Genomic DNA, 18074 nt, shown 5'->3' on the forward strand with positions numbered 1-18074 from the left:
TGCCTCAGTTCCCCATCTGTAAAATGGAGATAACACTGCCCTGCCTCCCAGGTGGGTAGTGAGGATAAACGTATTTGATTGTGAAGCACTCACTCAGATATTACAGTGCTGATGGCCATATAAGTACAATACATAGATAATCGAGAGTTTTTCTCTCTTGTCCTCTAGTAGCTGACCCGCAGAAAGGATAAAGGATATACAACTACTGCTCGTTATTGAAGATCTGATTTAGATCAAGAAGCTTTTGGGTTTTGGAGCAGAAGGATCAGGGACCTAGTCCTGGGTCCTCAGCGAAGGTGAGTGTGGTGATTTATTTTCTGTTTGCTTCCTTCTTGGCTTCTTCACGTGGATTTGTTTAAACTAGGGGTGGGTCCACACAGCAATTGGGTAGACATATCTGCACTCGCTCTGCTCGAGCTAGCACCTAAAAATAGTGGTGTGGCTGCAGTAGCAGGGGCGGTGGCTCAAGTGGGATTGTATGTAGGTTATTAGCCCGGGAGTTGGCCTGTGCCCCTGGAGCTACATTGCTATTTTTAGATGCTAGCTCCGCTCAAGCTAGCGAGTATACGTCTACCCCAGCTGGGAATCGCGTCTCCCAGCTGCTGTCTAAGAAAGATGCTAATGTCCATAAGAAGAGAACTCCAGATGGGGGAAAGAAAAATAAGCCCCACCGTTCTGTTCTGCAAAATTCTCACCAGCTGTTGTTGAAATTTAGTCAAAAACAATATTTCGGCCTCCTGGCTGCATATTAACGTTAAATGTTTTAGAAAAGTGATGTCACACTGGAAAAAGGTGGGGAGAGGATGGCTGCCAGAGCTGACTCTCTCCCTTTACAGGGATCCCAAGCAAAGGTTAACACAGATAGTCGGGTGACATTGAAAAGTTTCCACCTGCAAAAGGTGGAGTGATGAATAAACTCCTGATGTTAACTGTGCCATAATACAGCAATCGAGTGCGACTCTTGTGACAGTACAGAACAATGGTCTATAAAGAGCCTTTTGATGTATACAGCCAATTGTTTTAGGGCCCTGCACTCAGGAGACCTGTGTGCTGTTTGGAGCTGTGCCACTGATCTGCTGGGTGACCTTGGGAAAGTCGCTTCACTGTTCTGTACCTCAGTTTTCCCATCTGTAAAAGGGAGATAAATACTGACCTTCCTTTGTAAAGTGGTCTGAGACCAATGCGTGAAAAGGGTTATGTACTAAGAATTATCACTAGACTAGGAAGTCTACTCATATTAAATACTAAAACAAACAATGTCAACTAATAGGAATGTTGAGGCAGAAATTTTAATGGAAGATAGCAGAGACATTCTAAGTGAAGTCCAACATCCCCTTTGTAAGGGTGTGTGTGTGTGTGTGCATGCGCGCACACATACCCGCTCTTAGATCATGCATTGTGACAAGACTGCTGCAATAGAGACTAGGGAATCTCTTCATTTGTTTTCCAGTTGAAATAGAAAAGCTGTCTATGTGGCAACTCAACCAGGCAAGCACACTTTATAGCAAATGCATTTGCTGGAAACGGTTACGCTCTATTCCTGAAAAATATCTCCTCTATGTAGATAACTCAGCACAATGTTAATAATGTGAAGTGGGATGGGGATATAGACCAGTCACCTTCCCCCCCCCCCCCACCCCCCCTGGAAACTTCAGAATACCTGGCTTTGGATGCAATCTGGTCCATTCTAACTTGCTCTTTGGAAGTATATTGATGAGGTCATCATATCTGTCCACAATGGTTTAGCAGAGCAGGAGTGGCTCCATCACAAGCAATGAAAGTACCCCAACCTTCTGCTTGATAGGGTGATAGAATTTGTATTAGGATCCCCCTCCAAGCACTGCCTCAATGCCACAATGATATGAGCATCAGCTAGTTATTGGGTGTCATTTTCAAAAGTGGGTCAGTGATTTAGGAGCTTATGTCCCATTTTCAAATGTGACTCACGATTTTTCAGTGCCTAAATTTTGGATGCCAAAATTGAGATGCCTTAAGGAGGCCTGATTTTTTCAGAGCATGGGTGATGAAACCTTCACGGTGTCTCAGGTAGGGCACTCAGAATCACTGTTCACCTTTGAAAGTCTTGGCCCATGACCCATTTTCAAAAGTGATTTAGTAGCCTGTTTTATTGAAAGTCAGTAGTACTGAAGGCATTTTTGAAAATGCAACGTAAGCTCTTAAATGACTTAGGAGCCTTTGAAAATGTGACTTTTTCTCTTATTCATCTCAAGTAACTACTTACTCAAGAATCTTCATTTCAAGTGATTCCCTGGACACTGCTGTGCAAGGCATTCAACATGGCCTATCAGCTAAAGAATGAAAACCCTAGCAACAATTACATTGTTTTCTATATTTGCATCACTTAAGTATTAGCAGAAATGATGACACACTGCGGAGCTGGCAGTAAATTTGTTACTGATGCCATCTGTAAGAGCCTCCCACTCATGATGCTAAAATTAAATTTACTTAACTGTTTGTTTTACGTTTCTCTGCAGGTCTGCCTCCCAAGCCAGCATAACCCGCACCAGAACATGGATCGTTGCTCAAACTGTACAGCATGACAGACCTTCTGGAAAGTATATCATAGCCACGTACTAAAATGGATATTGCTCCTTCATATCTTTCTCATCAAAGATGGTAGGATATCAGCCCTAGTATTGGACAGTGGAGTATTCATTCTTGTTTCCCTTCCTTTGAATATTCTCGGGTGCACAGAGTGTCATGCAGACTCTTTCTAGATATTGTCCACCTTCTGTTAACAATGTGCAGAGTTGCCAGATCTCATGACTTGTGATAGGGGACTTACGGGCTTAACTCCCATTAACTTACAATGGGAGTTAGGCACTTAACCTGTTTAGATGCTTTCGTAAATCCAACTATCTGCATTAGCACCTTTAGGTTCTTCAATATTTTTGTAAATCTGGCCCTCGTTTTACTTGACGATTCAGGTCGTGGAGTCATGTGATGTGAGAATCTGAGCTTTCATTTTAAAAAGAAAGTGAGTTTCTAGCCTTTGTGGTTACATAAAAAGTGTGATCTAAGTTCACCCGTAAGCCTCATAAACCAGGAAGTAAATGAAAGGAATTCCAAATGTATTATTATTTGTAAAATCATGCCAATTGCCAGTTGTCAGTTGCATGATTTTGCGTGCCCGACTCAGGATTTTTGAATGTTTGAGGTTGGCTGTAAGGAGTCTTGGTTTGGTCAGCAGAAAAAAAATTCCATATTGAATTAAATATTCTGTTAGGATCTACACTGGTGGTATAAGCCATGTAACCGACACAGAGCTATATTATCTTCAGTTATGCCCAAACTGGACTCTCCCACTATGCAAATAATGCTAGGTTTATGGGTATTGTCTAGTGGGTGTGTAGTGAGAGCAGCACTGGGCGATTGCAAGATGCTGGTTTTCTGCTGTTAAACAGGGAAAGTGATCTCAGTTGTCTTTTAGCCTATCTGGAGATGTTTAGGACAAGAAAAAGAAAAAGAACGAAAGAAAGAGAAAAACACCCAGCTTGGAGGCTTTGAGACAAATATCATAATGCTGAAACTGGCGAAGTCAGATTCCTTGCAGATAACTCAAAGGTGCAGTAGCTTCCAGCACACCTCAGCTTCTAGGCTGAGAAACGACAGCTCTGTGGTGTGTAGGGAAGGTTAGGAAAGCCAGTCCTTTCCAATGTGCACTTTCAGTAACACATGAACGGTCACTAAGCACGCTATTAATGAGGGATGCACTTCATAGTCTTCAGTATTGCCAGCCTCAAGTATTCAAATATCACAAACCTGAGACCACTAAATATTGTGAGATTAGCTTAAAATAATGAGGTTTTTTTTAATTGGGTTCTTTTTATTTACCTGGTGCCTTTTGAGCCTTCGGTGTGCATTTGCTTTCTGTTTCTTTGTTCCGTTTGTACGGCACCTAGCACAACAGGGTCTTGGCCTGTGTGTGTGGCTCCTAGGCGCTATGATAATACAAATAATAGTAATCATCATCTTCAGTCTTAGCTCTGCAGTCATGTTGGCTAGAAATTGGCTTTTTATTATTTTTTAAATTGAAAGCCAAGGTTGTCAGGCAAGAGGATGATTCCAGTAGCTGGGGCTTTTAGAAAAACATGAAACACTGCGAGACTCACCATAAAATCGTGAGGGATGGCAACACTGAGTCTTTACGCTCCCTTTATTGCTTGTAGAGTTCAGGTGAGTTTCAAGATCATCTGCTTTACTCACATGTAGAGTATTACACGGGAATGGATAGTGCATAGCCTCTGACATCCTGGGCATCTGCGCCTCCCTGTCATTGGAGCTGCAAGTATTCCACACCCTTATCTCAGGTTTGGGGGAGGAAAATTCATTGTCCCTTGCAAATCCTGCAAGGTTGATAAGACTATAACTGGGGAGACCATATTCTGTGCAAAATGCACACAGCACCAGTGCTTATACCATCCAGCCTACAGAGGGGGAGTTCAGATCTCCCAAGGGAAGCAGAAATGTTACATTACAATTATAACTGGGGAGTGTAAATAAAATGTAATATGACAACTAAGGAGCTGTTGTTCTGTGGCGTTACTATATAATCACTGGTTCTGGCATCCTTAGCAACGCTTCAGTCCGTAAATGCACCGTTTTCAAATTGCTAGCTACACCTCTGCAGGGAAGGGAAGTTAGGGGAGTATCCTTATTTTTGTTCCCTCCCAGCTCCATTTGCAGTGGCCCACTTTTGGTAAATAAATAATGCTCCAAGATACTAAAAAAAACGAACCAAGCCCCAACCCCCAACCCAAGCAGGCTTTCCTGAAGTGAGCCAGACCTGGGGGAGCCCAGGTTAATTTGACAATATTTTTCAGAAAAGAGCCTAAGCCTATGTTACTTGGCAAGGGATTGATGGTTTTTTTTGGCCTTTGAATTTCCTCCTTTTTCCAGTTGAGGCTTCATGTTGTGAGAGCTCCCAGGAAGGAGACAAGCTGCTATGGGAGATGGTTTGTGTGGCAGTCATTGGTATCCCGAGCTCGCTCTCTCCCCCCACTCCTCCTACAATCAGATGTGGTCCCTTTGCTCTCCCACATGCCTGGCTGAGAGTGGCATGGAGGTGGGTTTGAAGGCATGGATTGTGCTCGCTTTATGGAATTGGTTTCTCAGTTATTTTGTTAATGACATTCGTGGCTCACGTTTGCTTTTGAATCCCTGACTGTTCCTAGAGCCTCAGGTAGGGGTGATGGCCAGAAGTGCCTTTTACTTTCTGCAGTTCACGAGGAGCTTGAGGTTTTTCCACTCAGATGTGGACCTGCCAAGGGTATTCACGCCTTTATCACCTCTAGGGTAAATTATTGCAGCGGGTTTCATATGGGGTTCCCACTGAGAAAGCTATAGCTAGTGCAGAATGCGCCTGCACACACATTTCACATGCCACATATTTCATCTGTTCCTTATGGCTTCCACTTTGTTTCTGGGGGCAATGCAGGGTGTTGATTTCAGCCTGGTTAGTCCCACGTAGTTTGATTCCCTGCAGCTTGAGACCCATCTCTCTCAATAAACATAATTTCAGTGATTGAGCTCAGCTAGGTGTTTCTGCAGACTGTCCATCAGTGTGAGCGCAGCCGAGTAGAGGCAGAGCACTGCTGGTGGAAGACCCTCTATCCTGGAACTTGGTTCCTCTATCAGTCCCAATGGTTAGAGCCAAAGTGAGTTGACTTGAGGGCAGTGTGAGAGCTGTCTTGTTCCTGAGCTGGAGCGGCTGGGAAAGTTCTGTGTCATGGTGGACGCTTGTTTAATTAACAATAATTAGTCATGTGAGAATAGGGTTTTTATTATCGTTCCCACATGCTGAGGTGTTGTGATGCGTACATTTTACACCCTTACAAATGAAGAGACAAATAGTATGGCAGTAGAACCAGGAGTGTCCCTACACCAGACTGCCATGGCTGAGTCAACCTGTTTGATTTCCCCCCTACTCTCCCTCTAACCAATCCATCATCCTTTTAGCAAGGCTGAAGTCATACATTATATTTTTACTTTCAAAACCTTGGTCCCTGGCACCCTGACTGCAGCCTGGAGGCAGCAGTATCACGGGAATGTACTTCTTAATTCACTGTGGAATAAGCAGTGTCAAGTTAGGTGAGGAAAAGAGCGCTTCCCACGAGCCAGCCTAACCAGCTTCTGTGCTGCCTGTGGGCTCCAGCATCCAACAACTCTCACACGTGCTGGGGGGCACTTATTTGTGTCAGAAACTCCTGTCAACTTCCACCTGGATTTATGGAGCCTCCGTATGCGGCATTGATTTCAATGGGTTGACTTATGTGAGTAAGTGTTCACCAACGTAACTGGCCCTTCAAAAATACATGCGCCTACACAGGATATTTCAGAGATTTGCATTAGTTGAGGAGCTACCTTGAATACCTTGGGAAAATCATGTACATTCTCTTTTCCATCTACAGTGACCTGTTTGCCCCCAATATCCGCACCCTTCTGTGCCCCCACCCTCCCATGTCTTTCAGTAATCCATGAGCTGCCAGCTGTACTTAACCTGGAATGCCGAGTATTACATGTGAATGAATAGTGCATATCCTAAATCCAGGTTAAAGAGCCATTCCTGCCATCTGCTAGGATCGAAAGGTTAATCTAGCAACCATGTCCTGGCTCCTTGGTCTCTCTGCTGAGACTAAAAGCATACGGCCGGATCCCCAGCTGGTGTGAACCGGCGTAGCTCTGATTTCCACCAGCTGTGGATCTGGCCCATGCAGCATGTCAACAGTAGTGCGATGCCTTTAACAAAATGGTTTATCGTTTTAGAATAATGACATTTAATTCATTCCCAGTGACAAAGCCGGACAGAGTATACAAAATGGTAGGTGGATTTCATAAATATGATTTGCCTACAAAGGTAAGAATCATGGTTTTCAAAAATGGCTGGTGATTCTAGATGTTGAACCTGAGACACCTTAAAGGGGCCTGAGTATCAGTGAGTGCTGAGCACTCACCCTTTAAGTTATTTGTTTTGTGAGAGTAGCTGGGCACATCAGTCATGGACCCATTACGCTAGGTGCTGTACAAACACCGAACAAAAGACTGTCCGTGCCCCAAAGAGCTTACAGTATATGTGAGAATCTCGTCTTTCCTCTTTATTTTAAAAGGTAAGTTTCTAGCCCTCATGGTTGCTGATAGAGGCTTAAAAGCATGAACCTTAAAGACTCAAGGCCAATAAAAAGAACCCAACTCTTTTTTAAAAAAAAAATCATGATTTGGGGGAGCCTGGATCACGATTTCTATATGCTTGGGGTTGGCAATACTGCACTAGTCACTTGGCCAAGTTCTCAAACAAGAAAGACACCGTGAACGGTGGTGAAACTTACTCGGCGGGTGGAAGACCTTTGAATTTTTTATTAACTTTCACATGTAGTTGAACTTACTCAGATCGACACCACCAAGTAATCAGGATATAGAGAGTAGATCTTAATCCCCAATCATTTTTTGGCTCAATAACAGGACCATTATCAAAAGGAACAGAGCAATTTTGCCTGTTCTCAACTTGGGAAGCCAAAAGGTTTTCCGATACTTATAGTTTATATCTATACTTGGCCTTTGTTTAATCTAATCTTTTCAGGGAAGAGAAGCAAAGAAACCAGCATCAGTACATTCTGCCTTTAACCAACACATTTTATATGTTGTGCATGGGTAGCTTTAGATATATATTTGGAACGAGAGTGTGATAATGTTCTGTTTTTTCTGGACTACCTGCAACACACATTCTCTCTCATAAGATGTGAACGCTATAATTATAGTAGCAACCGAGAGCAGATCCATCTACAGATTTAGATACAGACCATTTACATTTTGATTGCAGGGACCCTCTTTTTATTCGGTGTTTGTACAGCACCTAACACAATGGGATCCTAGATTGTGACTGGGTTTCTACATGCTACCCCAATGTTGTTGTTCACGTAAGTTATCCTGAAGACTTTCAGAAACTGAGCCAAAGCCAAAAGACGTCACGCTTGAGAATTACTATCCCTAAGGTAGCATGAGCTGCTGCAGAGAACCATGACTTCACTGACCCAGCAGCAACATCCTTCTAATGTGGGCAGCTGAGCATTCATCAGACTAATTTCATATAGTCCTCCGAAGAGCCAGAAGCTGGTGAAGATATTTAGTTACTATGGGCCAGATTCAGCCGTGAACCCTCTGTAGCCCATCACCAACCCTCTGAGCCACCAAGGTTCCCTGCTGTTTTAAAGCAAGAACTAGATAAAAATTCCTCCTCCACTTAAAATCCATAAAAGGGGCAAATCAAATTAGGGCTTTTATTTGGTAGGATCAGGCCTGTGGGCATTGAAAGAGTCCTTTTAAAGTTAGCCAGTCTGTCTTCTCTTGCTTGCCCCACCACTGAATACAATCAATCTTGGATCCAAAGTTGTCCTATGGACAGTTTTTTGTATGTCAGTGTAAAATAAACATCCTCCCCTAGAGGTGACTACAAGTGCGACTTGGTTGAGTTGTATTTTTGCCTGTGGGCTTCCCTTCCTAGGAACAGAGGTTTTTTGCAAGTTTATCTGGTTGTGTTTTGCTCAGTACACAAGCCCGTAAGAAAGAGGAAGGAAGCAGACACCACTGGGCTTGATACACGGTTAAAAATAGCAGTGCTCACTCGGCCGGGGATCCCGTGTTTGCTAAAGGTCATTTCTCTAAGCCCCGCAGTTGAAAATAAGCCACTGAGCTTCCTGTTAGGGCTCATTTGTGACATGTTTGCCAATGGCAAGAAACCCTTCGCAAACTCTGTTTAATACTAGGCAAGATTTTAGTTGCCACCCTCCCGCTCTTCTTTCCATCTTATTCCTGGCATCCTTTCTGAGGGCCAGATTGTGATAACCAGTGAAGGTTACCTTGCATTGATAGCACCTTTCTCGTCCATTAACATCAGTAGGGCTTGTGGAGGATTAAGGTACCACTCAACATGAGTAAGGATATTATTGTCTCATTGTTTCCTTGTGCTTTGCTGTCGGTCTGTCTCTAGCCATCTGTTTTCTGTTGTCTTATACTTTCATTGTAAGCTCTTTGGGGCAGGGACTGTCTTTTTAGTTCTGCGTTTGTACAGCACCTAATGCAGGGGGTCCTGGGCCATGACTGGGGCTCTTAGGTCCTATGACAATACAAATAATAAATAATAATAATAATTAATAATAATGCAAATTGGCCTTTAACAGGATAGAGGTCTGTGGTCCTCCCTTACATCTCTAATGGTGTAGCTACCAACCGGTGCAAGAGACGGAAAAATTAGTGAGTTTCCTCCTAATTTTCATAGATAGGGAATGGGGGTTCCTCTTTGACAGAAGGGGTGGGAGGAGAACATACAACGTCCCTGAGTTGCAGGTGGAGCTCAGAGAACAGGCCTGTCTATACTGGGCCCCATGCGCTTCCTCACTCCTTGAATTGCTCTGTGTGTTCCTGAACTCATAGCTCAGAGTGGGAGCCTGCACGGAAGGGAACTGCATACAAGTTAACACTGTTTTGGTGAGCGCTAAGCTGTGCTGGTTTGCCCTGATGTCTTTGAGGGAAGGGCAGATCGTATGCAGTGTGTCCAAACTGCCTTCTTCTAAAGACTTGGTTTTATTTCCCCAAGGAAATCCCCACTTCTCTCCCCTGCAGACCCTTCCTTTCCCCTCCCTAGTGCAGTTTTACTGTGAGCTGCATCAGAGACCTGGGCTGACAAGCCACAGTAGAGGAGCTTCCTGAGGACAAATGGCATATTGCTAGCCGCAATGCTACTCAGGGTGGGGGAAGAGAAAGAGTGGATGAAAGAAGGGGATGAGGGATGGGCAAGGAGGAGGGAAGCATTTACAGTTCAATGTAGCATTAGTCATCACTGGCACTGACTTGCAAGTCTCCTCAGTAACCAGGAGAGTGAATCATTTATAGCTGAATGCTTCCCGTTCCCCCCAACATTCCAAATTTTCCACACAGGGAGAGGCAGCTTGAAAAACACAAACACATTCAAATGGCAAAAGATAACATTAATAAATTGTCATCCAATGTAGCTTTCCAGCAACTAAGAGCCACGCTTGCTCCTTCCTCTTCCGGTGACTCATGTAAGGCCACTCACAAATCTAATTAAAACGGGACAGCATTTGACTCAATAGGTGGATGCGGATCCTTGAAAGACTAGTCAGTTTAGTGTGTGATTTACTCTTGGAAGCAACCCGTGAGGGTTGTTCCTAGTAGGCAGCATCCCTATCACCAAAAAAAAGCAAGCATCGGCACAAATTGGCCAAGGGCAGGCCAACTCTTGGCAGACTCAGTGGAGAAACCAAGAACGGCATGGACAATGCAGACTGAACCACGCTTTCAAACAGAGATGGGTAGTGTCCGCCTGTCCCAGGACTGAGGCCAGCTTGCTGTCCCTGCTGGCTAGACGATCTGTTGTGTGGCTACAGGATGACAATTTCCAGTGCTCTGATGAGCAGACAGTTTATTCAGGCTCCTCTCCCTGCTTGACAACATCCCTAGTAGTGAGCAAAACTCATCTGCACTTGGATGAAAACGGATGTTCTCTGGATCTCCTTGGAGAACCTGAATAGTTCATGTCACTTGGTTAAAACCAGACATATTTTCTATCTTTTGCTTGCATTTGGTTTGGTGTGTGTGAATTTTTAGCCTCAGTGAGAGGTGCTGGGTCGACAACCCTGAAAACTGAAAAGACCCCGTTTACCCACAGGATGAGCACAGAATGGGCAGAAAGACATGGGCTTCCCTCTGCTCTTCCAGTCCTTGAGCCAAATACAGCATTTCTCCTGCCCCTTTCCACCCTCACCTCTCCATCTGCCTTCGCTATTTTCCAAGCTGCGGCGAAAAAATACCAGGGGGAAGAAATGCCACAAGGATGACCTTTTTTCCAGGAGGTGTTTTGGAACCTGGAAAACTGAATGTCGGCGCCAATGTCCCCGCTAGGTGAATGTTAATGCATGTTCCTAGCATTGAAAGACATTGAAATAAAGTAAAAACAGTTTGCCCAACAGAGGTCTGCTCTCATAAACAGGTTTCAGAGTAGCAGCTGTGTTAGTCTGTATCCGCAAAAAGAACAGGAGTACTTGTGGCACCTTAGAGACTAACAAATTTATTAGAGCTTTCATGGGCTACAGCCCACTTCATCGGATGCATAGAATGGAACATATAGTAAGATAGATATAGATACAGATAAGTTGGAAGTTACCATACAAACTGTGAGAGGTTAATTAGTTAAGATAAAAAGTTTTTTTCTCCAGCTGATAATAGCTCATCTTAACTAATTAGCCTCTCACAGTTTGTATGGTAACTTTCAATTTATCTGTATGTGTATATATATCTATATCTTACTATATGTTCCATTCTATGCATCCAGTGAAGTGGGCTCTAGTCCTCGAAATCTTATGCTCAAAAAAATTTGTTAGTCTGTAAGGTGCCACAAGTACTCCTGTTCTCTCATAAACAGACACTCCTGAGCCCATTGCTGCTGGGTTCAGGGAAAATACCAGGCAATTTACAAACTCACAAGAGAACCCCAGTCAAATCCAACACCTTTGAGCTTTGCCCTTGGAAACAATGGGCCAGGCTAGTGTGATTTTTTCCTAGTTACAGTGGCAAAATATCCTTTCAAAGGCTGAAGGGGAACTGATTGGTGTCCTCCTGCTTAAAAGAGAAAAGGAGCGACATTTAGGACCTGGTTTATAAAGATGGAGGCCCAGGGCTGGCCTTACCATGAAGCAAACTGAGGCGGCTGCCTCAGGTACCAGACTGTAGGGGGGGGCGCCACTAGGACCCGGAGTGTAGAAAATTGTGTCTGCTGCTGGTGCACATGTGTTCTCTCTGCTCTAGATGCACAGAGATGGGGGAGTGCTGTGCTGGAGGAAGGAGGGCGCAAGAGACATAACAGGCAAGCAGGAGAAAAGGTGAGAGGGAATAACAGAAAGCAGCAGGAGCTGCAGGGACAGAGAGGAGGAGGAGCCTCTTATGTACCTCTCAAGCACCCCCAGGAACCTGGACTGATTAACACCAGCTTCTCAGGGAGCTTCCTGTTTCCTGCTGCTTCCCTGAACCTACTTGAGGAGAACAGGCAGCCAACTGAAGTAGTAGGAGCCAGTTAGGCCCTTAAGACGCTGATCTTTTCCCTCGCTCAGGCCCTGCTACCAGCCTGCTTATTTGTCCCCTTCAACTGAGTGTTGAGAGCCACTATAGCTGGCACAGAACAGCAGTCATGAGTGAAAGAAGAAAACGCCCCTCTGGGGCAGCATTCAGAAGAAAGAAAGGAAGCAAAGGAAGCTTTTCTATCTAAGCAGGAAGGAGCTCTCCTGAGATACATAGACACAAATGTTCACGGTGAGCCTTCCCACCCCAGTGAGGATGTGAGTGGTGAGAAGATGACTGATCTTCCAGTTAGTCAGAGTGCAGGTGACCCGGCAGCTACTGCAGCATCCGTATCTCCATCTCAGATGGATGTAACCATGCACATTCCTGAAGAAAAGTGTAGATCAGGGAAGAGTGGGGTAGAGGCGCAAGGAACAGCTGCTGCTGAGTTTAGTTCCATAAGTCTAGATGATCCAGGACTGTGGACCCACTTGAGCAGTAGCCCGAGGGACTTCCTTGTACTACATGGGCCACAGCAAGTGAAAAACTTCATGTTCCCCAAAGACAATGAAAATAGAAGTTTCCATCCAATACATTACTGTCATGAAATCCTCAATGGTGACAAAGTGGAGGGCCATGGCTTATGTACTCAAAAACCCAGAATGCTGCATACTGTTTTTGTTGCAAACTCTTCCAGTCTACAGAGTAACAGCCGTGTTAGTCTGTATTCACAAAAAGAAAAGGAGTACTCATCGGATGAAGTGAGCTGTAGCTCACGAAAGCTCATGCTCAGATAAATTGGTTAGTCTCTAAGGTGCCACAAGTACTCCTTTTCTTCTTCCAGTCTAATGTTCCAGCCACATTGGGTTCTACAGGAACAAAGGACTGAAAAAATCTGGCTAGAAATTTGGCATGCCATGAGAAGGCAGCAAATCACCAGAGTGCATTCCATAGGTGGAAAGAGCTTGAGATGAGACTAAGGTTAAAGGCCACCATAGATCATCAGCATCAAGAGAAGTTTGCATCAGAGTCTCTTTACTGGCAAAATGTTCTGAAAAGGCTCATTGCCATTGTGAGAATGCTTGCTACCCAAAACCTAGCACTGCATGGCACTTCAGATCAGCTGTATGTGCCAAACAATGGAAACTTCCTTAAAATTGGTTTCAGAGTAGCAGCCTTGTTAGTCTGTATCCGCAAAAAGAAAAGGAGTACTTGTGGTACCTTAGAGACTAACAAATTTATTTGAGCATAAGCTTTCGTGAGCTACAACTCACTTCATCGGATGTGGCACCTTAGAAACTAACAAATTTATTTGAGCATAAGCTTTTGTGAGCTACAGCTCACTTCATCGGATGCATCACAAAGGCTTATGTTCAAATAAATTTGTTAGTCTCTAAGGTGCCACAAGTACTCCTTTTCTTTTTCCTTACAATTGTGGAGCTGATGACTGAGTCTGATGCTATACTCCAGGAGCATCTAAGAAGAGTCACCACCCAAGAAATGTACACACACCACTACCTTGGAAAAACAATTCAAAATGAGATCATACAGTTACTGGCAACAAAAGTCAAACAGAAGATTGTGGCAGATCTGAAGTCAGCAAGATATTACTCTTTTATCTGGACTGCACACCTGATGTCGGCCATGCGGAACAAATGACTTTAATGGTGCATTTTGTAACAACAACAGAACCCAGTGAAAATGTCCCTGCAATGGTGACTGTCGGAGAGCATTTTCTATAATTTATTGACATGGATGATACTACAGGAGCTGGTATGACAAATGTACTTCTTAAAAAGCTGGAAGATGCAGGAATCACGATAGCTGACATGAGAGGTCAGGGCTGCGATAATGGTGCCAACATGAGAGGAAAGAACAGAGGAGTGCAGACACGGATCCGAGAGTTAAACCCTCGAGCTGTTTTTGTCCCATGCAGTTCTCATTCATTGAACTTGGTGGTCAGTGATGCAGCATCACCTTCTAGTGAGGCTGCTGAAATTTTTAATGTAATTCAAAGCATCTATGTATTTTTCTCTGCATCAGCTCATCGATGACCAATTTTGAAGGAACATCTGGGAACATCCTCTCTGACATTGAAACCACTGAGTGCCACACGATGGGAAAGTCGAGTGTAGGCGATAAAGCCTATCAAACACCAAACTGGGAAGAAAGATGATGCCCTAGTTGCCATTATGGAGGATAATGCTATGACAGGAACTGTTCATGGGAGAACAGTGGCAGAGGGAAATTGAATCACCAGAAACAGACATAACTTCCAATTTCTATGTGGCTTAGTGTTGTGGCATGACATACTGTTCGAAATAAATGTTGTAAGCAAGAGTCTCCAAGGTGTTGACCTTGATAGATCTGGAGCAATGGAACAAGTGGACAAAGCAAAGTCATACCTACAGTCTTACTTGTCAGATGAGGGATTTCAAAACATTCTGAAGAATGCACAGAAGTTGTCAGAGAAACTTCACACTGAAGCTATTTTCCCACCCATTCAAGAATACAAGAGTCACCGAAGAAGATGACATTTGATTACGAGGCATGGGATAATCCCATAAGAGACCCCAAACAACAATTCAAAGTTGAATTCTTTAACCAGGTGCTAGACTGTGCAATACAGTCAGTTGAACGTTTCATGCAGCTCAGGGAATACAGCAATATATTTGGGATGTTGTATGATATTCCAAAACTCCTCACTATACCTGAAGAAGACCGACACCAGCAATGCAGGGCACTAGAGACAGTGTTGACACAAGATGATGTGCGCGATATTGATGCGAGTGATTTAAGTGATGAACTGAAAGCCCTTTCAAGATACATTTCAGCAGGATCAACTCCAAAGGCTGCTCTGGAATATATGTGCACAAATAAGATGACCACCTTCTTTCCAAATGCTTTTGTTGTTCTGCGCATACTTCTAACACTTCTTGTAACAGTTGCCAGTGGAGAACGCAGCTTCTCCAAGCTGAAGTTAATAAAAACACATCTACCCTCCACAATGACACAGGAGAGGCTGGTCGGCCTTGCAACCATATCAATGGAGCATGAGCTGGCCCAGACTGTGGACCTTCAGGAAGCAGTTCAAATCTTTGCAAGCAAGAAGCCACGGAAAGAACCACTTTGATTATTCAAACAGATAAAAATGCCAGTGTTTACTATGCAGACAAGAAAAGTTACGTTTGCTGTTCAGGCATTTCAAAGTTAAGTGTTACTTCAGATTTTTGAACTAGGCATTTTAAGTTGTTAGTTCTATTCCTCTCATGGTACTGCTCTGCTACCTACCTCAATAAAGGAGAACAGGAAGAAGGCAGAATTGAGACCTTTCAAAGTTTTGGCCCAAGCGAGGGGGCATGGGGGCATCATTTGAGCTCCCTGCCTCAGGTGCCAAAATGTTGTGGGCCAGCCCTGGATGGAGCCAGGAGTTTTGTGGGAAGGAACTCTGCATTTAGCTAGTATAAAGGTGGGGAAGGAAGGTGAGTGGGGACTTCTGTAATATAAGGTCTTGGCAGAAAACATTGCAAGGCGGCCACTGGCCCTCCATCTGATGCCTTATGCACAAAACATTTGCTTTCCTGGGCTCTGATTCTGCAAATGTGTAGATGTGTCCTTTTACTTTAAGCACGTAACTAGTCTCATTGACTTCAGTGGGTCTATTCATGCTACAAGTTAAACAATTGCGTAAGTGTTTGCAGGATTGGGGCCTTAGTCTTGAAGACCCTTTATCACCCCCAGCTACCTTCATGACCTCTTCTTTCCCTCTGCTTCTGTCACCCCAGTTGTGTGGAACAATCTATCTCCTGTCCTGTGTGCACTCTGATTCCCTATACCTTTTATAAACTAATGCTGTGGTTTCTCTATGTTGTGTCTAATTACTAAGCTCTGAGCCATGATAAAACAGCATTATTTGTGGCTATATATAGCTAGGTATGCAAAGTGCTCAGCTTCATTATAGAATCATGAGCAGAATGAGAGAAGGAGTGTGTGTGTCGTGTGTGTGCATGTGTACACGCATTCCTAATTTTGTGGGCAGCAGCTAGAAAATATTGCTTGAAAAAGGGAGCCCAGTTACTAAGGGGCTTTTCTGCTTCTGTTGATTCAGAATGAGGCCAATAAATAGGGAAAAGGCCAGATCCTTTATTTCACAATTGGGAAACTTTTCTGTCCCTGGGGCAGTATTTTATGTTAAATAAATAGTCCTCCTTATTGACTCTGAAGGGGTTTGGACAAAGCCCCATGTGAGTCAGGTTTGGTCCATAATCTCTCAGAATGCTGGACATCCGTTAGAAGTAAAATCCTAGCCCTGAATCCAAACGGTAAAATGTTTAGTCACTCCTCAGATTTTCAGTTCAGACAACATTCTCCACAGGAAAAGCAATATCGAAGCTGTCGGAGAAAGAGCCCTTTCTTAATGTCCATAATAATGTGGGAGGAGGTTTACTACACGTGAACTGGGGGAGGACTGTTTAATGCGTGACACACTCACTGTGGGAGAAAAGGGTAAGTGAACAAACGGCACAAGCGTGGAATGATCACAGGAAATGGGAACGCCACTGCCAGCTTAATAATAATCATGTCATCTTGTGTTAGAGTCTAATAGCAAACAGAAGGGCCGGGAGCTCTTCTGATTCCAATGTTGAACTAAAATATGGTGCAACCGGTTTTATCCTGCATAGTTTTATGACCGAGTGAGTTGCTTTGGCCTCTGAAGAGATTCCCATCTCCTTAGATTAGCCCCTTTGTTTCTGAGCAGATGATGTATTTTTCCAGAATGAAGTAGCTTTAGATATTTCCCCCTCTCCCTCAACTAGACAGAATTGCTGTACTGGAAAAAGTTTTAAAGGAGAACAGGGGAGCCGGGGGGGAATTTTGTGAATTATCTTTATACTCAGGAAGCTGAAATGAAGTGTGTGGCGGTGGGAGGGTGCTAGATGGCTTTGAATTTACAAGCTAAGGATCTAGTCCTGCAGTTCTTACTTGCTCACTGCTTCCTTTTGAATCCAATGGAAACATGATCTGAGCGAAGATTGTAGAATTAAGCCCTAAAAGTGTGTGGCAGGAGACAATTACCTGGGAAAGATGATGAGGATGAGCTACATTAAAATAAAAGCCTGCTGAATTTTTACCCATCCCTCAAACCAGAATTTTTTTGCTGACATCCCTCGAAGTTTGGTTAACTTTTTATTTTATTCCTTGTCATCCACATCCACATTTCCTCTGCAACAGCACAGGTGCCAGAAAATAGGCAATTCTCTTTGTTTCCAGCAAGTATTACTTTATTCCCAGTTTAGGGGAACAAAGCTAGAGCTCTGTGCAGGTATAAAATTTGTGTCTGTATCCGATCCATTCACAAACATGATCTGTGGATATAAAGTGGATATCTGCAGATTTGCAGGGCTCTAAAAATAGAGACAACAGCCCAGTCTTATGAAGATTGTATTGTCCATGGGGCAAGGATTACAGCTTCTGTCCCAAGCCTGTTGGGAGTCTTTCCACTGACTTCAATGGGCTTGGATCAGGTTCCATGTGCCTGATGCTCTCCTTAAATTGTTTTTACACCGGTATAACTCCATTGACTTCAATAGAATTATTCCTGATTTACTCTCGATATAATGAAGATCAGAATCAGACCCTCATGTAACATTCTTCGTCTTGAATGGAGCCCAGCTCATTGTTGGTACTTAACAAACCAGAAATGGGTTATTATTATTATTATATGTCTATTCGTCTATTCTGTCTATTCGTATCACGTTCATCACCCTGGTGTCAGAGTATAAATTATAAGGTTTATTTTTAAAACATTTTATTTTTTCTTTTTAATAAGTATTTTAAGTTTCTCTACCTTCTGCTTCAGGTTTTAAAAAAGTGGTTATTGTGGGAAAGCCAAGTCAAATAAGCGAGGTTTGCAATTTGTTCTGAAGGCAGCGAGATTCACGGCTGGTCTGATGTGTTCCAGAAGGGAATCCCCTCGTTCTGGGCGG

The 18074-nt window shown here is 43.7% G+C and overlaps 1 protein-coding gene and 1 long non-coding RNA gene across 3 annotated transcripts in view; both read left to right on the forward strand.

Moving 5' to 3' along the window:
- Positions 1-6011, forward strand: part of LOC119563905 — a 30318-nt gene extending 24307 nt beyond the window's left edge. The window contains exons 4-6 of one of the 2 annotated variants that reach the window (XR_006286385.1): positions 169-296; positions 2496-2637; positions 4921-6011. This is a non-coding gene — a long non-coding RNA (uncharacterized LOC119563905). The other variant, XR_006286384.1, reaches the window with a different exon arrangement.
- Positions 6012-16547: 10536 nt separating this feature from the next.
- The window catches only part of ATP2A3 (ATPase sarcoplasmic/endoplasmic reticulum Ca2+ transporting 3), a 149284-nt gene continuing 147757 nt past the window's right edge, over positions 16548-18074 (forward strand). The window contains exon 1 of the mRNA XM_037880808.1: positions 16548-16593. Within this exon, the coding sequence (XP_037736736.1) occupies positions 16563-16593 (31 nt within the window). The 5' untranslated portion in view covers positions 16548-16562. The remainder of the gene's footprint in view (positions 16594-18074) is intronic.

Source organism: Chelonia mydas, chromosome 17 (assembly GCF_015237465.2).
Source record: "Chelonia mydas isolate rCheMyd1 chromosome 17, rCheMyd1.pri.v2, whole genome shotgun sequence".
NCBI classification, from domain to species: Eukaryota; Metazoa; Chordata; order Testudines; family Cheloniidae; genus Chelonia; species Chelonia mydas.